The sequence below is a fragment of the Eptesicus fuscus genome, chromosome 10, assembly GCF_027574615.1.
Source record: "Eptesicus fuscus isolate TK198812 chromosome 10, DD_ASM_mEF_20220401, whole genome shotgun sequence".
Lineage (NCBI taxonomy): Eukaryota > Metazoa > Chordata > Mammalia > Chiroptera > Vespertilionidae > Eptesicus > Eptesicus fuscus.
The window spans coordinates 41,638,105-41,662,224 of NC_072482.1; the positions used below are offsets into that span (position 1 = coordinate 41,638,105).

At 36.0% G+C, this 24,120-nt stretch overlaps 1 protein-coding gene across 1 annotated transcript in view; it reads left to right on the forward strand.

Moving 5' to 3' along the window:
* DOP1A (DOP1 leucine zipper like protein A) overlaps nt 1–24,120 on the forward strand; it is a 102,905-nt gene that overhangs the window by 18,063 nt on the left and 60,722 nt on the right. The window contains exons 2-9 of the mRNA XM_028161180.2: nt 1,026–1,045; nt 1,354–1,544; nt 3,238–3,419; nt 10,883–11,053; nt 13,700–13,889; nt 17,907–18,005; nt 22,827–22,926; nt 23,740–23,849. Of these exons, the coding sequence (XP_028016981.2) occupies nt 1,407–1,544; nt 3,238–3,419; nt 10,883–11,053; nt 13,700–13,889; nt 17,907–18,005; nt 22,827–22,926; nt 23,740–23,849 (990 nt within the window). The 5' untranslated portion in view covers nt 1,026–1,045; nt 1,354–1,406. The remainder of the gene's footprint in view (nt 1–1,025; nt 1,046–1,353; nt 1,545–3,237; nt 3,420–10,882; nt 11,054–13,699; nt 13,890–17,906; nt 18,006–22,826; nt 22,927–23,739; nt 23,850–24,120) is intronic.

A 24,120-nucleotide genomic window follows, 5' to 3' on the forward strand; every position in this document is an offset into this window, starting at 1 on the left:
TTTGCATTTTCCTGGTGATTAAGGATGTTAACTCATTTTATATACTAATTGACCATCTATTTATATAAAAGCCTAAGTGACGGAACGACTGAACGACCGAATGACCATTCGACCGGTTGCTATGACGTGCACTGATCACCAGGGGGCAGACGCTCAACACAGGAGTTGAACCCAGCCCATGAACCCAGCTCTAGGGAAATATGCAGAGTTAGTTAAAAGTCAGGTAGAATACCAAAGTAATTGGAGGAGAGGCCACATTGGTTTCTAAGTTAAGCCTCAATTAAATCCTGTTACTACTCTGTGTTGGTTATCTATTGCTGTATAACAAATCAACCCCCAACTTGGTGGCTTAAAACTGCAAACTTTCTGTAGGTCATGAATTTGAGGGACTTAGCTATGTAATCTGGCTTAGGTTCTCTTATAAAGTTATATTCAAGACATTGATTGGTGTTGCTGTCAAATCAAGGCTTGCCTGGGGATGGAGGATCTGCTTCTAAAATGGCTCATTCTCTTGGCTGTTGGCATAAAATTTCTGTTCCTCACCGCAGGGACTTCTCCATAGGGCTCTTAGAGGCGCCCTCATGACATGGTGGCTGGCTTCCCCAGAGCTAATGATGACAGAGAAAGAGAGAGAGAGAGAGGAAGAGAGAGAGAGAATGGAGCTGGAATGCTTTTATAAAATAGGCAGAAATGATGATGTATAATGGCTAAGAATGATTATTTTCCTTAGAAGACTGATTATTTTCCATAGAATTGAGTTACAGAGTTCAGCCCAAAGGACTGGAGGATTAGGTTCCACTTATTGAAAGTAATATCAAAGAATTTGTGAATATATTTTAAACCACTTCATGTACTTGTCAGTTTTATTAAAATTAAGAAATTAAGGTCTAATTTCAAAGAGCTAATGTTCCTTTCTACAATATGCTATTTTATTGCTTAATAAAATAAGGTGATCTCCAAGTCATTTATTTTTCTTTCTATCTTTTTTCTTTTTGCATGTCCTTTGATGTTTACAATCTAACTAGGATCAAAACGAAGTGAAGAGGTATGTATATCAGAAATGTTATTTCAGCAAATATGACTGTGAAATAACATGATTTCTAAATTAAAATAAGTGCAGAATATTTTCTGCTTGTCTATATCCCTAAAATCTCAGCCATTTTTCCAGTTCCTAGGAAGGATTACAGAGTGAGTTATCTTTGAAGCTGTCTTTGAATACTTATATGAACCTGTGTACTGTTCACCAAAGTATTAACCACTTCTAATTTAAGAAACATTTAAAGTTAGATATTAACTTCATCCGAACCCATTTTAATACTTTACTTTATTTCCTCCTGCAAAATTCTTTTGTAGGTAATGATTTTACATGATTTTGGAACTGGCCTCTAGTGGGACACTGTGGGAGGATGAACACAGAAGAGCTGGAGTTATTGAGTGACTCCAAATATAGAAACTATGTAGCCGCAATTGACAAAGCACTGAAGAATTTTGAATATTCCAGTGAATGGGCAGATTTGATATCGGCACTTGGAAAACTTAATAAGGTATGTCAGTCTTACCCATTTCATAAAAAGTAATAGAAAACAGAAGTCGGTGTCTATACTTATTAGATTTCTCTAAATCTTGAAGTAGAAATTTGAAAACATAACCTCAGAATTACTTTTGTTGCTGCTATTTTACTTTTTCCAGTTGCATGACTATGTCGTCAGGCATATTTTTAAGGCCAAAACAACAGTGCTTGAAAGTTAGTTATTATCATTACCTATAAAAATACAAGACTAAGAATCAAATATCCTAACCATTTCTGTAATTGAGCATCTAATATGGTTCTAGAGTTCCTAGCAACGAAGTGGAAACCTGCATATGGAAAGCAGTAACTAATATGTCTTTCCAAATAGTATGTAGCAGTAAGGAAATATTTTGTATGTAGGCAAGCCTTAGTTATAGTCAGTACAGTACTTTTTACAAAAGTGACAAGCAGTCACTTGGAGCTTGGCCTTGAATAATCTTTCTTGACTTGTGTAGTTTTTATCCACTATAATTTTGGTGGTACCATAGTTTTAAATTTTGACCTTTGTTTTAAATTAAATTTTTTTATCACCTTATACCCATAGTTTTTTATATTTTGGATTTAAACGATTGTCATTGAATAGGAATACTTCTAAATATTAAATGGATCATGGGAGGAGATAGAAAAGGAAAACTCTTTCAATAACAATTTTTTTTTAAATTTTCGTTTTTTATCTTTACCTGAGGATATGTTTTTATTGATTTTAGAGAGAGAAGAAGGTTGGGGTAGGGGGGAAGAGAGAGAGGGAGAGAAACATTGATATGAAAGAGAATCATTTATCCCTACGCACCCAGACCAAGGAATTGGCAACCGAGGTATGTGCCCTAGCTGGAAATTGACCCCGCAACCTTTTTTTATTTTTTTATTTTTTTTAATTTAAGGGATGGTGCTCCAATCAACTGAATGACCCGGGTTGGGCCCAATAACAATTTTAACATCAAATAGCTTAGCATAGAGTTATTAGGAAAGAAATTTATCTTAAAATACACACCAAGAACACTAGTTTTCCACCTGATACTCTAGATGATTACCTTGATATCTTAAAAAGAAAATCTTACATTTTCAGTGTGCCAGTTGCAACTAAAAGTACCAGTTTGCTTAAAGGTAGTTAGGTTCCCTTTGGTCTAAAGATTCTCTTTCTGAAGACTTGCTAGGAACTATGTTTAAAAGCAATTCAGGATTGTGGAAATTAATTATTGTAAGTATTACAATTACTTGCTATAATATGATACACTAAAGTAGTGGTTGTCCCTCTTCCAACTATATATCTATGTTGAAGTCCAATATTCTCTACATATTTCAAACGACATATCAAAAATAGATCAAAGGCTGATTAACATTAAAGTTTTACAAAAATATAAAACAATGCCTCTCTTCTGAATAAATTTTTGGAAATATAGTTATTTTTAATAAAAATGTTATTTCTGTTAACATGCAATGGAGTCTTAAAAGCACATTAAATATTTTTTTAATTTTCAGTTTTAATTTCAAATATGATATACCTTGATAGATACAACTGACAAAAGTAAAAGTTTTTTGGTCTTCTCTCTAATTTTTTGAAGTATAAAGAAGTTCTGTAAGGATTTTTTATAATAGTGTGTTAGAAAGTAGAAATAATATGAGATGTAATATTTTTTTCTCAACTGAATTAAAATGTTTTCTTCAAGGTTTTACAGAATAATGCAAAGTACCAAGTGGTGCCCAAAAAGCTGACCATAGGCAAACGCCTAGCTCAGTGTCTGCATCCAGCATTACCAGGTGGAGTTCATCGGAAGGCACTTGAAACATACGAAATTATCTTCAAAATCATTGGACCTAAGCGACTTGCCAAAGATCTTTTTTTATATAGGTAAGAATAATTTTACTATCTATTTACATGTAAATAAAAATATTTTTTTAACTATGCTTTTTGTAGTAAAAGCTAAAAAATTGAAAATTCCTTGATGGAGGTTTTCAGATATGGATTTTTGAAAAATTTTTCAGAGGTAGAGAAGAAGGAGTGGGGTGAGAGGGAGGGAGAGAGAGAGAAAGAAGGAAGTATCAATTTGTTGTTCCACTTATCTGTGCATTCACTAGTTGCTTCTTGTATGTGCCCTGGCCAGGGATCCAACCTTAAACCTTCGCGTATCAGGACAATGCTCTAACCAACTGAGCTATCTGGCCAGGGCCTTAGATATGTATCCTAAATATTTGATAGTTAAGTGATTCAGAGAAATTTAGAATATTCCTTAATATATAATTTTTTTTCTTGGAGGTCATTTATGAAGTTTTCATTCAAAATTATTGAGACTACAGTATTTTCTACCTTTTCAAGCTTGAGAACTGTCTTGAGAAAAAATAAGAAACTTTGATCTTTCAGTAACTTTCAACATTCTCTACTTGAAGTATTCTTTTCTCTTGGCTTCTGTGATACCATGTTCTCCAGTTTGGTTACTTGATCACTTGCCTTCTCTCCTTTCCCTGATATCTACATATGGAGTTTCTTAGGGCTTGTTTGGTCCTGTGCCTTATGATATCACTTTATATTCACTTCTTGAGCAGGTTTATCCTTTCCCATGATTTATCTTTAATGTGCAATTGACTTATTTTGCTTAGCATGATATTATCAAGATTTATTCATGTTGTCACAAATGGCAGTATTTCATCTTTTCTTATGGGCTGTGTAATATTCCATTATATATATTTGCCACATCTTTTTTATCCATTCATCTATTGAGGTGTTGCTGGGTCATATAAATCAAATAGGAAAAGTCAAGAATCTATGGTTCACTCATGTGTAGGATATAAACTAAATGTAACAAATGAACAGACAAACCAAAACTCATAGACACGGACAACAGTATGGTGGTTACCAGAGGGGAAGGGAGGTTGAGGGGCAGTAAAGGGATAAGGGGGTTCAAATATATGGTGACTGTGGGTGGTAAATATACAGTGCAATATACAGATGATATATCATAGAATTGCACACTTGAAACCTATATACTTTTATTAACCATTGTCACCTCAATAAATAATTTTTTTAAAAGGGAAATTGAAGCTCAACCTGTTCCAAACTAATCTCATCTTCTGTTATAAACCCGGCCTTCTGCAGTGCACCATGTCAATCCATTTATACAAGCCTGAAATATGAAAGTTCCACTTGATATCTTGTTTTACTTGCCCATATCCTCCTCCTTCCCATGTACATTCTGTCACTACCAGTTCTGTCTCATAGTGGTTAAGAGTAGAGGCAGTGTAGTCAAGACTGCTTACCTTTACCAATAACTCGTTCTGTGACATGGGGCCATTTTCTTCACCTCTATGAGTGTGTTTTCATCTGTAAAATGACTAATTTTATAAGTTGTTAATAGAATGAAGAGAGTTAATGTATTTAAAGTGCTTAGAACAATGTGCAACATTAGTTCAATAAATGTTAGCTATTCTGATATACCAGTATGTCACAAATACATTTATTTCTCTCTACTTGCACTAGCAGCATCCACTCTAAATAAGCACCATATCTAGTCTGGTCTTTTATCATTGGCCTCATAACATTTACACATCTGTTCTTATCCTCTTATATATACCCTTTTCTCCACACAATAGCAGAGTAAACTTTTTAGTATATTAAATATTGTCATTCCACTGCTAAAAACCTTCACTGAATTCTTTCTGTCATACTTAAAAGCAAAATTCAAAGTCCTTACCATGGCTTCTATGGCTTTATATAGTCTAGCCCTGGCCCTGTCAATGACCTTCAACCCCTATCACTTTCCCCCCAATTTATTCCATTCTGGTGACACAGAACTCTTTGCTTATTCTTCCTCATTTTCTTTGCTTTTCCCTTACCCTAAATATTCTAATGTAGGTCTCTGATTAAACATCAACTCCTCAGAGAAGACTTGCCTAATTACCCCACCTGAAATAGCTCTTCCTCTACATCTTTGTAGTTTTACTATGATGTATTCAGGTATCTTCTTATTTATCCTTTTTTGGGTTCATTGGTATTTTTAAATCTATGGACTAATGCTTTAATCACTTCTGGAATCTCTTTGAGAGAAAATTTGCCTTTATTTTCTCTTCCATTTTTTTGGAAATATGATTACTAGTAAACATATGTTAGATCTTCTCACTCTGGCTTCCCCATCTCTTAAACCTTCTTTGCTATTTTCAAACTTTTTTGTCTGTAATGCATTCTGGGTAATTTCCTCTTACCAAGCTTCCAGGTTACTATTTCTCTCTTTTTTTCATGTATTTGTAAAATGTTTTGTTCTCCTCCCCCATCTTTATACCACAGTAAGTACAGTTAACACATTCATCCCCTTGCATAGTTACATATATGTGTTTATGCTAATACTAGAGGCCCAGTGTACGAATTCGTGCATGGGTGGGGTCCCTTGGCCTGTCCAGTTATTGAGGCCTATCGGGGGGCTAGCCAGTGGCGGGGAGGGACCACGGGAGGTTGGCTGTGGGAGTGCACTGACCACCAAGGGGAAGCTCCTGCATTGAGTGTCTGCCCCCTGGTGGTCAGTGCATGTCATAGTGACTGGTCGACCAGTCCTTCTGGTCGTTCAGTCTTAATGGTTGCTTAGGACACTTGGGGGCAAGATCAGGCCTGCAGGGGAAGGCAGTTGGGGGCGAGATCAGGCTGGCAGGGGAGGGCAGTTAGGGGCGATCAGGCAGGCAGAGGCAGTTAGGGGCGATCAGGCCGGCAGGGGAGAGCAGTTAGGGGCAAGATCAATAGTACCAAAAGATTCAATGAAATTCCTATCAAGATCTCAATGACATTTTTTACAGAAAAACTTTTAAAAATCCTAAAATTCATTTGGAACCACATAAGACCTTGAATAGTCAAAGAAATCCTGAAAAAGAAGAACAAAGCTGAAGGCATCACACTTTCTAATTTCTGATATTACAAAGCTATAGTAATCAAAACAGTATCAGGCCAGCAGGGGAGGGCAGTTAGGGGCGATCAGGCAGGCAGGAAGAGAGGTTAGGGGCAAACAGGCAGGCAGGGGGGCAAGGTAGGGGTGATCCGGCCGGCAGGGGGGCAAGGTAGGGGTGATCAGTCCAGCATGGGGGCAAGGTAGGGGCAATCAGGCTGGCAGGGGGGCAAGGTAGGGGCAATCAGGCTGGCAGGGGGGCAAGGTAGGGGCGATCAGGCAGGCAGGCAGACGGATTAGGGGCAATTAGGCAGGCAGGCAGGCAGAGGGGTTAGGGGTAATCTGGCAGGCAGGCAGGCAAGTAGTTAGGAGCCAGTCATCCCGATTGAGAGAGGGATGTCTGAGGGGTCCCAGATTGGAGAGGGTGCAGGCCAGGCTGAGGAACCCCCCTCCGTGCATGAATTTCGTGCACCGGACCTCTAGTGTTCTATAAATGTATGTTAGGTCCAGTGGGTCTGTAGTGTTCTACAATCCAGTTTACTTATTCAGTCTGATCTTCATATGTTCCCCCTGAGATCAATGTGAGGTGAGACCCAACTGAACCTACTGGGAAGCATTCCACAGTCCTGAGGGTGCTGGATGTCTACCTGGGGCTTTTTCTCACTGGAGGAACTGTAGGCCAAGAGTGTGGTACTGTGCCAACCTGAGTAGGGCAATGCAATCAGAGTGTAACCATTCCTCTTATCCTTTCAGTGTGGTCCTTCTCAGTCTTTGTGGTCCAGAGGTGGTGCTTCATCCTTACCCCATTATTTGGGATTTTCACAATGTATCTTGTCTATGGATAGTTGGTAGTTTGTTCCTCTTGTGACAGGGACTGAAGTTGGGAGCAACTTATATTGCTATCTAGATCATTAATTCTTTCTCTCTCTTTTTTTTTAATTGTTGCTGTAATTTACATACAATAAAATGAACAGATCATAAGTGTTCAGTTTGATAAATTTTGTCAAATGTAGTCAATTGTGTAGCCACCACTTAAAGCAAGATAGGACATTTCTGTCACTAGAAAATTTCCTCCTATCCTTTTCTAATCAGAATATCTATCTCTCCAGCTATCTATCTTTCTCTCCCTGTGTCTCTTTCTCTTTGTCCCTCTCTTTTTCTGTTTCTGTTTATATCTATACTAGAGGCCCGGTGCACAAAATTCGTGCATGGGAGGGGTGGGTCCCTCAGCCCGGCCTGCATCCTCTCGCACCGCTCGGGGGATGTTTAACTGCTGGTTTAGGCCCGATCCCGCAGGGAAACTGGCAGTAGGACATCCCTCTTGCAATCCGCTGGCTCCTAACCACTCGCCTGCCTGTCTGCCTGATTGCCCCTAACCACTCTGCCTGCCTGCCTGATGCCCCTAACCACTCTGCCTGCCTGCCCAATCGCCCCTAACCACTCGCCTGCCTGCCTGATCACCCCTAACCATTTGCCTGCCTGCCTGATAGCCCCTAACCGCTCGCCTGCCTGCCTGATCACCCCTAACTGTTTGCCTGCCTTTCTGATCACCCCTAACCACTCTGCCTGCCTGCCTGATTTCCCCTAACAGCTAGCCTGCCTACCTGATAACCCCTAACCCCTCTGCCTGCCTGCCTGATCACCCCTAACCACTTGCCTGCCTGCCTGATCTCCCCTAACCGCCTCTGCCTGCCTGCCTGATCACCCCTAACCATTTGCCTGCCTGCCTGATTGCCCCTAACTGCTTGCCTGCCTGCCTGATCACCCCTAACTGTTTGCCTGCCTTTCTGATCACCCCTAACCACTCTGCCTGCCTGCCTGATTGCCCCTAACAGCTAGCCTGCCTACCTGATAACCCCTAATCCCTCTGCCTGCCTGCCTGATTGCCCCTAACTGCTCGCCTGCCTGCCTGATCTCCCCTAACCGCCTCTGCCTTGGCCCCCGCCACTGCAGCTTCATCCGGAAGGACCTCAGGAATGACATCTGGAAGGTTGTTTGGCTGTCCGGTCTAATTAGCATATTGCGCTTTTATTATTATAGATATCTATATTTATGTATATGTATATTTATTTATCCCCCAAGTTTGTGGCTTGTCTTTTCACTCCTAAATGACATCTTTTAAAAATCAAAATTTCTTAATGCACTTTTTTGAAGAAGGTTCTTAATTTTAATGAAATCTAGCTTATCAACCTTTTCTTTTATATGTAGTCATTTTGTTTGTTTAAGGAATCTTTGCCTTGGATATTATTGCTAAAACTTAGAAATACAATGGTTTTTCTATATTGACTTTGTATCCAGCAACTTTGCAAAATTCACCTATTTTTTTCTAATAGTTTTTAGACTTTTTGGGATTTTTAGTATATACAGTCATGTTATAATAATGAGTTTTATTACTTATAGTCCAACTTTAAGATATTTTATTTTTGCTTGTCTTATTGAACTGACTGGGAACTCTAGTACAGTGTTAAAGAGAAGTGGTGACGATGAACATCACTCTCATGTTCTCCACCTTAGGTAGAAAGTGTTCAATATTTTTAAAGTTTTAATACACCTCTCCTTTCTGGAATTATGTGTAGTTTGCTTATGATTTGTAATCTTTATGTCACTGGATTTATTTTGCCTTTTCTTTTTTTTTTTTTTAGTTGTCTTGAATCTATGTTCACTAAAGAGTGACTGGTTTAACATTTTTATCTGGTTTGATGTTAAGGTGGAAAATTTTTTCAATTTTCTATAAGTTTTATAAGATACAGTTTCTTCCTTAAATATTTGGATGATTTCCTCATTGAAGCCATTTGGAGTTTATCTTTGTAGGAGAGTTTATAGTTAGAGATTTAATTTCTTTAGTAGGTATAGGACTATTTAAAATTTTTACTTATGTCGGTTTTTTTCCTAGAAATTTGCCCATTTTATCTAAATGATCAGATCTGTCTCCCTGAAGTTGTTCATTATATACTACTAGAAGCCCGGTGCACGACATTCGTGCATTGGGGGGGCGGGGTCCTCAGCCCAGCCTGCTCCCTCTCGCAGTCCGGGAGCCCTTGAGGGATGTCCAACTGCCTGCTTAGGCCCGCTCCCCATGGAGCCTCATTGATCTTTGCAATATATATGATCTATAGTGGTGTCTCTTTCACTCTTGGCATTAGTGACTTCAACCTCTTTTTTTTCACTTTGATCAGTCTTATGAGTTTACCAATTTTATTAGTTGTTTGAAAAATAAACTTTTAGCTTTGCTGGTTTACTTTACTGTGAATATGTTTTCTCTTTCTTTAATTACTGCTCAGATAAGTTTTCTCTGAACAACTGTGTTTAAAATTGCAATACTTGCCCCTGGCTTTTCCTCCTCTGCCTTTTTTTTAACTCTGTGACATTTATCACCATCTGAGATATATATTGTTGGGTTACTGTATATATTCTACCTTAGTTCCTTGAAAATAAGTTTTATGAGGGTATGGGGCAGGAATTTTTAAAAATATATTTTTATTCCTATCCGAGAGGAAGGGAGAGGGAGAGAAGAAACATCAATGATGAGAGAGAATCATTAATCAGCTGCCTCCTGCATGCCCCTACTGGGGATCAAGCCCCCAACCCAGGCATATGCCCTTGACCAGAATCAAACCTGAGACCCTTCAGTCTGCAGGCTGATGCTCTATCCACTGAGCAAAACCAGCTAGGGCAGGAATTTCTTCTTATAACTTATTAGTTGTTATAGCCTCAACACCTTAAAAACTATGTGACAGGAAATAGACCCTGAATGAATAACTAAAGAAACGTTATTTGTTAAATAATTCAGTTCTTCGATACTATAAATATTATAATGAATGGATGTTGAATTTTGTCAAATGTTTTTTCTGTGTTTATTGAGAAGAATACTAGTATATGATGTTTTTCTTTAATTCTATTAATGTGATGTGTTGCATTGGTGTTTTTGTTTTTTTTTGTTGTTGTTTGTTTGTTTTTTTGGGGGGTGGCGCATATGTTTGGGCATCCCAGGTATAGATCCCATTTGATCATGGTGAATAATTCCTTTAATGTGCTGGTGAACTCAGTTTGCTAGTATTTTGTTGAGCATTTTTGCACCATATTCATCAGGATGTTGGTTCATAGTTTTCTTTTCTGCCAGTGTCCTTTTCTGGCTTTGGTTTGGCCTGGGAAAATGAGTTTGGGAGTGTTCTCTTTTCTTTGATTTTCTTAGAAGGATTGTCATTAATGATTCTTTAAATGCTTGCTAAGATTTACCAGTGAATTCATTTAGTCCTGAGCTTTTCTTTGTTGGGAGATTTTTTTTTTTATTATTGATTCAATCTCCTTACTAGTAATAGGTCTATTCAGACTTTGTATTTCTTCCTGAATCAGTCTTAGTACTTTGTATGTTTCTAAGAATTTTTCCATCTCTTCTAGTGTGTCTAGTTTGTTGGCATATAGTTGCTAATGGTTTTATATTTTTAAACAGTTCTGGATTATTTCCTCTTCTTGCAAATGCTGCCATGTCTGTGAAACCAACATTGCTAAGTTTGTATGAGATATATTACCTGCCTTTGGGTAAAACACTGAAGCCTGGTCTACAAGGATTGCTAACTGGTATTCTTCCTGGCTTAGAAGAAGGATCAGAGTACTATGAGAGGTAAGGTGGTATGCAGCTAAGCAATCAAAGTCTTGGGTTTGTCAGCAAGCATCCTTAAATCAGTAATGTTTTAACATCACAAAAATTAACTTCTAGATACTTCAGTATACCACCTGGAGGTTTCTGTAGCAAAACAATTATTGTAATTATCTAGTCTGTGTATCACATGGAAAATAAAGCCAGGTGATAAGATCACACAGTTGTGAGATAAATGGATTAGGTTCAAATCCTGGCTCAGAAGATACTTTGTGAGCTCAGGAGAGCTTTTTTAAACATTTCTGAACTTTTTTCAATTTCCTCATCTGTAAAACAGGCATAATACTTATTTCAATGTGTTATTGTAATAATGAAATCATTTAGTCTACAGCCTAGCATTTATAAGCACTCAAAAAAATTGTGACCCACAATTTAAAATAAAAATACAGTAGGTAGGACGTTTAGATTAATTTTTATACTGGGAAATTGGGTCAATGCCAAAAGTTTTTAAATTGTTAGTGCTGGAAAATATCGTAGCTCCAAGTGCAGTGCTGTTTTACTAGCTGTTGACATAACACTGTTGATATTTTCACTTTAAATTATTTGATCTGCCCAGCCAGTGTCGGTCATTGGTTGAGTGTCGACCCATGGACCCTGGAGGTCATGATTCCATTCTTGGTCAGGGCACATGCCTGGGTTGCTGACTTAGTACCCAGTAAGGGACATGCAGGAGGCAGCTGATCAATGATTCTGTCTCACCATTGATATTTCTATCTCTCTCTCCCTTCCTCTCTCTGAAATCAATAAAAACATTAAAAATTTATAAAAAAGGATTTTATTTCTTTGGGAGCCTATTATCTTTTCTAGGGAAAAGCATGTAGACAATGCATTTAGACAATGCATGATGGTATTAAGTATCTTTAATATCTCATTATTCTTACCTAAAAGGGGACTTATGAGTTGAGATGGCAAAAATAGAAAATGTCAAACTTATTTTATAAGTAAACTTAATTTTTAAATTTAAATAATTTATTCTAGTATATTTACCTACTACTCCATTTTATTATATTTCATCAGCTCCCATAATACAGTAAGAATCTAATCCTGAAAATATTGGATAATATTTATAGGCTACTTTGAGAAAAATTAATTTTGTCCCCAAAGCTTATTTTCTTTTCTTAACCTTTTCATTTATTTGCTTACAATTTTAGAAATATAACGTGAGATTATTTTATTTTATAAGTTAATTTTATTTTAAATTATTGCATTAATTTTCCTAAGGGAAGCATAGAATCAATATCACTTTATAACTCTATTAGTTACAATTAGAAATTTTAACATAGAAATGAATAGTGATCTTTATTAATGTGGTATTCCTATGATTTATCTTGTTGTGTTTCATAGTCCATTTGTGCTTCTATAACAATGTACCCCAGACTGGGTAACTGATAAACTACAGAAATTTATTTCTCACAGTCCTGGCGGTTGGAAATCTAAGTTCAATTTGCCATCATGGTCTTGTTCTAGTGAGAGCGCTCTTTCTGGTTAGTAGCTCAGTTCTGTGGGTTTCTTTCATAAGAAAACTAATCTCATTCAGGAGGGCCTTCATGACTTAAGCATCTCTCAAAAGCTTTCACCTCCTAATACCATCACCTTTGGGGGTTAAGGTTTAACAGGTGAATTCTGAGGGGCCAGAAACATTCAGAACATAGGTTATCGTTAGCCACTTATTCCACACAAGTTCTATGAAAGGATTTGTAAATATGTTCTTCATTCAATGCATAGATCAATTGAGGTCAGAAGGGATTACAGTTTTGTATTATAGCAAGTAAACAATAAGACTCATCAGATTCTCTTGATTCTGGCTATGCTATAATATTATCATCTATATTTGTGTATTAAATTGTTTGTTTTATGTTCACAAGAAATCAAGTCTAATTTTTTTTAAATATATTTTTTATTGATTTCAGAGAGGAAGAGAGAGAGAGAGAGAGATAGAAACATCAATGATGAGAGAGAATCATTGATCGGCTGCCTCCTGCATACCCCACATTGGGGATCGAGCCCACAACCCAGGAATATGCCCTGATCGGAATCAAACCCTGACCTCCTGGGTTCATAGGTCGACGCTCAACCACAGAGCCAAGCAATCCGGCAAGAGTAATTTTTAAATGTAGTTCTTAATAGAGCAGTAATGATTTTGTCATAGGTCTAATTTATCAAAGTTGTGAATCACATAGTGTGATTTTAAAGAGAAGGAAACATTTGGAAATGCCCTTTAAGATTTTATAGAAAATTAACAGAAAATATGTTTTGCTATAAGAGTACTACTAACAAAGTATATGATATTTAATAACCCACTGAAATAGATAGGACTTGTGATATTGTTTTTGTTGTTATCTTAATTTTATAGATAAAGAAACTGAACTGAAGATGTATTAAGTGATTTCCCAAATTACACAACTAATAAATGGTGGAGACAGGACTTAAAATCCAGTCCTCTGATTTGTAAAGTACATGCTCTTTCCAGGCTATCACACTTGTCTCTTGAGTGAAGCATATGACTATAATATGGGTACTTTCATACATTCTGGAAGAGAATAACAATTTATTTTTAACAGTCTGACAATAAATCTTTTCCTTCTTAAACTATCTTATTTTGTCCCTCAGAACAAACACATTGTTGGAAAAGGTTGCTGCTGCAGTGGACCAATCAGCATTCTATAGTGCCCTCTGGGGTAGTCTTCTCACCAGTCCTGCTGTGCGTTTACCTGGAATCACGTATGTTCTAGCCCATTTGAACAGGAAGCTTTCCATGGAAGACCAACTTTATATAATTGGCAGTGATATTGAGTTAATGGTAGGTCCATATATGGTTGCTCCTTGAACAAATACTTCTTTAGAGTCAGTACACTATTTCAGACAGATATTGAAAGTCGTGCCACAGATTTCCTATTTTTTCATGGAGCTTACATTTTTCATCAAGGAAACTTAAAAGACAAAACTAATTAGTAATTATTGTTTTTAAAATCTTCAGAATTTTTTTTCATGGAAAGGAAATTGTTATTTAGATGTTATTTTTATTATCAAGCAAATAAGTGGTCTTTATATCATCTTGCTTGCTTATCAGACCACTGTTAACATAGCCACATTTATTATGTTATTCTGAAATGAACCTTCTCTTTGATCATAATTTTCTTTATAGGAAAGATGTTTTAGACAAAATGATAGCTATATTCTGTGTGGGATTTGTGTCAGAGGATGTAGTACTAAAATCAGATAGTGGAAAAAAATCACACTGATTGTTTATACTTTTTAATTAAGAACAGAAGGAAACCATTTATCTCTGGAGGGTTGTACTCTTAAAATACTCAAGGATTAAAAAACAAAGGAAGCCTCAAGGGTCCTTTGAAAATTAAAAAAAAAAATTTAATTAATCATCCTGTACTTTACTTCCACATGATTATGATATGTCTGAGATTTTTGTGCACATTTTCGGTTATATTTATTAAAGTATAATTAACATACACTGAAATTAACTTGTCTTACATGTACAGTTTTATGAATTTTGACAGACACACAGTCATGAAACCAATGCTACAATCAAAATATAGGATATTTATATCACCATAAAATGTTCTCTTGTGCCCCTTTGTAGTCACTCCCCTTCCCCTACATGCCTAGGCTTTTGCAAACACTGGTCTGTTTTCTGTTTCTATAGTTGTGCTTTTCCCAGAATGTTATATAAATAGAATAATACTGTATTAGCCATTAATTCTTTTTAAAAAAAATACATTTTTATTGATTTCAGAGAGGAGGGGAAAGAGACAGAGAGATAAAAACATCAATGATGAGGGAGAGAATCATTAATTGGCTGCATCCTGCAAGTCCCCTACTGGGAATTGAGCCTTCAACCTGGGCATGTGCCCTGACCAAAATCAAAACATAACCTTCTGGTTCATAGGTCGATGCTCAACCAGTGAGCCAGGTGGGCAGGGCATATCAATTAATTCTTGTTTCCTTCACTTGATATAACAGATTTGAGATTCATTTATGTTTTTGCATATATGAGTAATTTGTTCCATTATCATGCTGTGTAGTATGGTATAATGTACCACAGTTTGTTTACTTATTCACTGATTAATGGTTGATTAAATTGTTTCCAGTTTGGGATAATTATGGAAAAGGTACTGTAAACATTTGCATAGAATTCCTTGTGTAGATATATGTTTTTATTTCTTGGGAAAATACCTAGGAATAGAATTTTTGGTTTATATGGTAAATGTATTTTTAACTTTTTTTAAATAACAGCTTTATTGTTATATATAGTTCACATACCATACAATTTACCCTTTTAAGTTGTACAGTTTATTGGTTTTTAGTATATTCGTAAATCTGTGCAACTATCATCACTATCTAATTTCAGAACATTTTCATTACCCCATACCCACTCACCATACTCCTTCACTCCTGCCCCTAGAAACCACCTATTTTCTGTTTCTGTAAATTTGCCTATTCTAGACATTTTTTATAAATGGATTTATACAATATATAATCTTTTATAAATGGCTTTTTTCACTTACCATAATATTCTCAAGATTTGAAACATGTGGCAGTACTTCACTCCTTTTTATGGCTGAATAATATTCCATTATATGGATATCTGTATCACATTTTGTTTTTCCATTCATGAGTTGAGGGATTTCTGGGTCTTGTCTACTTTTTCGCTGTTAAGATTGATGCTCTATGAACATTCATGAATAAGTGTTTCTGTAGGCATGCTTTCTTTTGAGTATATACTTAGAAGTGGAATTGCTGGGTCATATGGTAACTCTATGATTAACTGGCAAGCTGTTTTCCAAAGTGACTGTACCAATTTACATTTCCACCAGCAATATATGAGGGGTCCCACTTCCGCACATCCTTGTGAACACTTGTTATTGTCTGTGTTTTTATTATACTCATCCTAGTGGATGTAAAGTAGTTTTGATTTGCATTTCCCTAATGACTAATAATATTGATAGTATTTTCTTGTAGTTTTGGACCATTTTTATATGTTCTTTGGAGAAGTGTCTATTCACAGTTCTTGCTCATTATTTAAATTGGGTTATTTCTCTTTTTCTTGTTGAGTTGTGGGAGTTCTTTATTTATTTTGAATATTAAACCCTTAACGTGTATATGACTTGAAAATATTTTCCCCCATTCTGTGGATTATCTTGTCAGTTTCCTTTTTTTAATCCTCACCTGAGGATATGTTTTCTTTTTAAATTGATTTTAGAGAGAGGGAGGGAGAGGAGAGAGAGAGAAAGAAACACTGGTGTGAGAGAGAAACATGGATCTGTTGCCTCCTGTATGCACCCCACCAGGGATCAAACCTGCAGCCTGGATAGGTGTCCTGATTGGGAATTGAATGGGGTATGGGACAACGCTTCAACCAACTGAGCCACACTGGCCAGGATTTCAGTTTCTTAATTGTGTCCTTTGAAGCACAAAAGTTTTCATTTTGATCAAGTCCAATTTATGTTTTTCCTCTTATCATTGTGCTTTTGGTGTTATATAATACGTAAGAAATTGTGTCTAATCCAAGGTCACAAAGATTTACTCCTACATTTTCTTGTAATGTATATTTAAGTGTACAAGAAACTGGCAAATTATTTTCCAAAATGGCTATACCATTTTTATGTAGATCTTTAAATGTATTGGTTTTTACATTTCTTTTTAATTATTATTTTTAAAAAATTTTTAAAAATTGATTTCAGAGAAGAAAGGAGAGGGAGAGAGAGATAGAAACATCCATGATGAGAGAGAATCATTGATTGGCTGCCTCCTGCACGCCCCACACTCGAGATCAAGCCCACAACCCGGGCATGTGCCCTGACCGGGAATCAAACCCAGGATGCTCAACCACTGAGCCATGCTGGCTGGGCTCCTTTTAATTATTTAATGAAAGTTTTAAACAAGTCATTTCATAAATTTTTTTGAAAGACAAATGCCATAATTGGAAAACCATTTGCAACACATCATAGTGAAAGAACTAATCTCCCTAATATTGAAAAAGGTACTATAAATATAGTGGAAGAATGCATTTGAACAGATAATGTACCTAAGAAATAAAAATAATTTAAACATGAAAAGGCACTCAACATTATTTATAAGAGAAATAAAAATTTAAATACACCAAGATATCAGTTTTCATATATCAGATTGACAAAAATAAAAAATGCATGGGTAAACATGGAAAAACAGAAACTGTCACACATAGCTGGTTACATAAATATATGTAACCTTAATAGAAAGCATCACACTGTTTAAATTGCAATTGTGTATACCCTAAGACCTGGCAACACTACTTTGAGGGATCTATTTGTATATTACGTAAGTATATTGCAGCATTATTTACAACAATAAATGTTTGCAAAGTGTACAAATGTCTTATCTTTAGGAACCTAGTTAAATAAATAGAGTTTATCTATGAAATAAAGTACTTCTGTGGCCATAAAGAATAATACAGTACTTTATGTACTGATAAGAAACGATCTCCAAAATATATTTTTAAATGGAAATGGCAGAGCTTTGGATATATGCCTGTATATTTTTGTTTACTTATACTTGCAGAAAGTATTCCCTAGTAATACTGGTTGCTTGCAAAAAGGAAATTGGATGAATGGTTGGAAGACAGAGATTGGAGAGAACCTTTTTGCTGTATACTCTTTTGTGCTTCTTAATTTTTAAACCATCATAATATATTTAATTATTGATAAGATGCTCAGAAGCATATTTTTATGTATGGGAGAAAATGAAGAGTTGTTACATTTTCATGTTAAACATTTCCCAGTGTAACAGTAGATAATAGATATTAAAGGTTCTCTCATTTTAGGTAGAAGCAGTAAGTACTTCGGTGCAGGACTCAAGTGTACTTGTACAGAGAAGCACACTGGACCTCATACTTTTCTGTTTTCCATTCCACATGAGTCAGGTAAAACATTAATGCTGATCCTATATAATAAAAGGCTAATATGCAAATCAACTGAACAGCAGAATGACTGGTTGCTATGACATGCACTGACCACCAGGGGGAAGACGCTCAATGCAGGAGCTGCCCCCGGTGGTCAGTGCGCTCCCACAGGGGGAGTGCTGCTCAGCCAGAAGCCCTGAGCCCGGCTCATGGCTGGCGAGTGCAGCGGCAGCAGTGGTGGGAGGTGGGAGCTCTCCTGCTTCTGTGGCAGCACTAAGGATGTCCAACTGCCATCAGTCAGACATCCCCTGAGGGCTTCCAGACTGTGAGAGGGCACAGGCTGGGCTGAGGGGACCCCCCCCCCCACCACCAAGTGCACGAATTTCGTGAACTGGGCCGCTAGTATTAATATAAGGCATTCTTTGTAAAATCAGAATTTATGATGTGTAGTTATTTAAGTTGGATTCTTTTGTTTTATAAACTAGTAAGTACATGGAAAACAAGTTCCTTTTCAAGGAGTGGAACTTGTGAAAATTGTAAAGAAAAAAGGTTTGTTGATTTGGATAAGAATATGTTAATTGAAATATGTCATTTCATACCTTTAAAAACAGTTCTAACCTATAATAAGCAGGAAGTACTCATTGCTAGTTGTGATTGCACCAGGACTCTGAATCCAGGCCTTCTACCCAGCTGTTATCTCTGTCCTGTTACCTTTTCTTGGTTTGGTGATTTTGAGATTGTCAGACCTTTGCAAATAATGATTCACAGTGATATCTTCTAGAACTTTTATCACAAATGGAAGCAACTAATTTAACAAATCATTTAATTGCTGGAACTTTAATCAGTATCGTCATTTTGACTGCTAATCCTCTCCTAAGGCTCTTGTTGATTGGCTAATGAGCTCTTTTAGGGCAAATGGTTATTTAAGGAACTTAGAATCCATGTAACTGTTTTCTCTTTCCAGCACCCATGACCCCAACTTTGCTGAGAAAGACGCCAACTTATCCACATTTATTATTTCCAAAATATTCTACACTGGAGAATATTCTTAAAAGTCATCAGCAGAAAAAGCTATAATTTGAGGCTTTTTTAAAGAACTGTAGTTAGTAGATAACTAGTGAGTTTTTATTATGATCAGGCATGCTCAACTTTTTCTTTATTACTTTATTAATTTTGAAATTGATTTATCAATAATAGAAGAATTTTATACTTCATTGCCAATACTGTCCCTAATTGGGACATAAATCACCCCCAGTTTCTATTTGGAGTCTTTCCTTTCTTAAATCAATGGCCCTTATTTCACTATGGCTTTTCATAGGAACATTCCCTGGGACATCTCAATGTAGTCTAAACTTACTAGTATATGGCTGGTGAATAGCCCACAAGATAAGAATAATTTTTACTTTTTTAAAGGCCCACAAAAGAAAATAAAGAAGAAAATGCCAAAGAAATGTATGTGGCTCAAAAACTTAAAATATTATATCCCTTTATTGACCTTTGCTCTTAAACTTTCCCATTGCTTTCTTCCCTTGCAAACATTCAATATTATTAGTCCTTCAGTATACTGATAGGTGACTCAATAATATTTGAGAAATTAAGTCAGTGTAGACTTAAATTGAGAAGAATTAATTGTAATTTCACTGACCACTGTTTCTCAATCTTTTTTCAGCCTGAGCTTTCTTCAGTACTTTCTTACTCCACCACCTCTGTATCCCTACCAACCAAGATTTTTTCAAGTCTTACCTTCTATAATACTATATAATAAAAGGCTAATATGCAAATTGACTGAATGGTGGAACGACCAGTCGCTATGATGCGCACTGACCACCAGGGGGAAGATGCTCAATGCAGAAGCCGGGCTCACGGGTGGCGAGCGCAGCGGCGGTGGCAGGAGCCTCTCCTGCCTCTGCGGCAGTGCTAAGGATGTCTGACTGTGGGGAGCGGGCCTAAGCCGTCAGTTGGACACCCCCCGAGGGCTCCTGGACTGCCAGAGGGCACAGGCCAGGCGGAGGGGCTCCTCCTTCCCCCTAGTACACTAATTTTGTGCACTAGGACTCGAGTTTGTATTATGAAAATAAAAGCTATGTTGAATGTCTTTTAAAAGGAATGCCCTACCCAGATCCAATTCTAACACCCTTTCTCCCATTTCTGTACCAAACCATTAGATTTCCTGAGAATAAGGATCATGAAAAAGTCATCCTTGTTCTCCACTTTTCCTCTTTCTATGTCTTGCATATAGTAGACACTTAGAAGCGTTCATTGTAATTGTAACTTCATTATCTTATCCCAAAAGAATGATTGCTCTTAGGAGCTTCAGCAGTTAAGTTGTTTGACTCTTATTTACTTTATGGAATGTTAGTCTCTAGCACTAACCTTTAATTGAGATTATAATAGATTTTTTATATTGGAAATTTGTCAATAGTAATCAAGAAATGACTTTTTACTTTCTTCAGAGTAGTAAGATTGGGAGACTCTGTACTTTTAAAAATTTTGTGACAGTATTTAAATCTACGTATCTGATGTTGAAAGTTAGATCAACAGTTCTCAAATGCTTTGGTTTCAAGACCCCATTACACTTTTTCAAAAACGGTAAAAAAAAAAAATTAGTAGAGTAGCCTTGCTTTATATTTTTGCAAATTTCTTTCATGTCTGGCCTACTAATAGAAAGCAGAATGCTCACATCCACTTCTGCATTTAATCTGTTTTGATTTTTTCTTTTGATTTAAGTATATAGAGAGAATCTGATCTCACACTGATAGAGTGTTGGGAAAAGGAGTGTTTCAGTAGTCTTTTCTGTTAAAATAGCACATTCTTCTTTGATACTACACCAAAACTCAACAAGCTATAGTTTTAAAAAATTAGATGCAATATGGAATCTAAAACCATATCAGTGAACTTCTTAATATTCTCTTTCATTAAAATCCACTGGTCTGTCTTGCACTTTTAACATATTTATTAGCCATACATTCTTTTGTGACATTATAATTGATTATTTGGAAAATGTGGATTTACTGAATTATGCAGATCTTCCAAATGTTAACACATTTCATAATACAATAACAAACTCATATTTATAACTGTCACTACTGACCTTATCAGTAAAATCTTTTAAGTATTGGGAAACTTTCAAGCCAATTCAATTCAACACAATGCAATTTCAAGCCAAATACAAAATTTTCAAAATTCGTATTTTCTCTTGGAAGGTTACGTTTTATTGGTAATAATGACTCTTAATTGTTTTTCTTACTTTAACTTTTTTTAAATTTTTAATTGTTTTTCTTGGAGTGACAGGCTCATTTTATTTATTTTTAAATATATTTTTATCGATTTCAAAGAGGAAGGGAGAAGGAGAGAGAGAGAAACATCAATGATGAGAAAGAATCATTGATTGGCTGCCTCCTGCACTCCCCTCCCCCGCCCCACTGGGGATCTAGCCCGGAACTCAGGCATGTGCCCTTGACCAAAATTGAACCTGAGACCCCTCAGTCCAAAGGCCAACGCTCTATCCACTGAACCAAACTGGCTAGGGCTATTTTTTAATTTTTTTTTTTTTTTGAGAAAATGTTTTTCAAGTGTCTAAGCATGATAATCATAGTTTGTGTCAATCATTCTTTCAGGTAAAAGTGGTATTCTGTGAAAAAAATCTGGTAGGTCAGTTCAAAATTCAGTCATACAAGTGAGTTTCCTGAGACATCTATCATACTGCAGTATACACAGGAGTGTGTGATGTATACTTTCCATTTTATTACACAGAATATTAAAAATGTACTAAAAGGGTCAATATTTTATAAAGTAAATTTTTGCTACTTCAACAACATTCGTAAGTGAAACTGACATTTTTTTTTGTTTTTTTTTATTGTACTACAAGTATATGGCACTAAAAAAATACAGTGACTACAAGTGTAGTGGATGCTACTGCTGTATTGCTAAGATGCTAGCAGTTTTACCCCCTATCACATGATCAGAGAAAATATCAATATAGTAAAAAAACAGAGAACATCTAGATCTTGTTCTGATCTAGTTTTTACCTTATGGATCTCCTGAAAGGGTCTTAGAGATTCCCTTAGAGTCTGGGAATCACACTTTGAGAGTTTCTTAGGTTAATGGAAAACCTTTGTGTTTTGATGAGTGACTGTAACTTGTCAGCTGTTGATGATTTGTATTTTGTAACATCTCAATTATTTCTCTAAGTTTCCTTTAAAACAAATAAAAAGGCTGAATCCCTTTTTAATACTGTCAAGAAGCAGGGTGTAGTAAAATGGTTACCAGTTTGTGATTAAAGGGAGGTCACTTCTTCATCCAACTAGGGCACTAACCAGGCTTTTACATTAGGCTAAGTACTTAGGCCCTGTGAAACTCTGGTTTTTTATTAGAGAGTGATTGTTAACTAGTTGATTTCAATGTTACTTTCTAATGGTCACACTCCAAACTTCTATTCTAAATTGATTATTTAGTATATTATCAATTCTCATATGTATTCATGCATAACCCATAGACACAGACAATAGAGTAATGAAGGCTTGGTGGGGAGGGGGAGGAGAGGACAATGGGGGAAAAAAGGGACATATGTAATACTTTCAAAAATAAAGATTTATAAAAACAATAAATAAATAAAAAAGAAAAAAAACAAATGAAAAAACCTAACATCAATTAACAGGCTTCCTTTTACATTTTCTTTTAACTTTACCTTTTTTTGTATTTTTTTTTTTTAGCTAAAACCAGGTTTTCCTTTAATAAAATAAACTTCTGAATGTATTGTAAGGTGTGTGTTTTATTTTTTAAAGAGGAAAAAATAATGTTTTTATATGTGATTAAATACAACCACATTCCTAACTTTTTCAGGCCACTCGACCAGATATGATCAGGATCTTGTCAGCAGCCCTTCATGTAGTACTAAGGAGGGACATGTCTCTGAACCGAAGACTTTATGCATGGCTTCTAGGTAGGTGTTTCATGTGTGGTCTTAGCGGGGAAAAGATGGAGGAAAGTTTGCTATACATAAATATTATCAAGTTGTATGTATGTCCTAAATGAAGAAACTAAAAAATGTGCTTAAATAGACAATTAAAATGTAAACACTATTGTGTATTTGAAGAAATTTCAAATGCTTCTTAGTTGAAGAGGCTAATTCATAAGTCATGATCCCTTTAATAAGCTTTTTCTGCCCTTATAAGTTGAGATTGTTCTATAAACATGTAGACAAGAATAACTTAATCAAAAATAAAGACATAATTCCTAAAATTTTTAAATTATATATTTTTTATTGTTGATAGTATTATAGATGCTCCCACTTTCCCTCCCTTTATCCCCCTAATTCCTAAAATTTTTAAGTCATCAAAGGAATCAGGACTAGTACTACTGACCCACACATGGTACCAGTCTCTCACTCAGGCAATAAAGCATCGTGTACACTTTGTTCTGTCATACTTTTCATCAGTGTTTGCCCTGTCTTCACAACTCATTACCACCTGGAGTCAGACACAATATCACTTAATTTTAATTTTCTGACTCTGCAGTCATTTCACTGTAAGATTTCTATAAAGAAAAATATAGGATAATTCTGAAAGAATACTATGATACTCACTTCCATATTGAATTGGTTTTCCTTTATTAAACTATCTAAAATGATCTCTCTTGCTGACATTGATTGGGCTACTAATCGGTAAGTGTTTAGTTTTGAGATATTTGCTGTTTTGGTGTTAGTGAACAACAGTTTTGAGAATTTTAATTTATTTTGCAATTTATTTCTGTGGAGGTTTTGATAACAACGGTGCTATCATAGGACCCAGAAGCACAAGACACAGTAATCCTGAAGAACATGCCACTTACTATTTTACTACCTTTTCAAAAGAATTGTTGGTCCAGGTAATGAATATTTTCATTTTGGTTACTCTCTGACCATTAGAGTTGCTCAACAAGTGTAAGACAAGGTTCTACCTTAATTGAATTAATTCATAATTGAAGAGGTAGAGACAAGACTCACAAACTTCCTAAGTGATGATAATAAGCAAATGACCACAATATAACGAATAAATAATCTTAAGATTGACTCACTTCTGTGTAAGTCCAGAGATTTTATTTTTTTTAGTTTGTTTTCATGACCCTATTAAAACATAGTTGCAGCTTCTCACCTGTC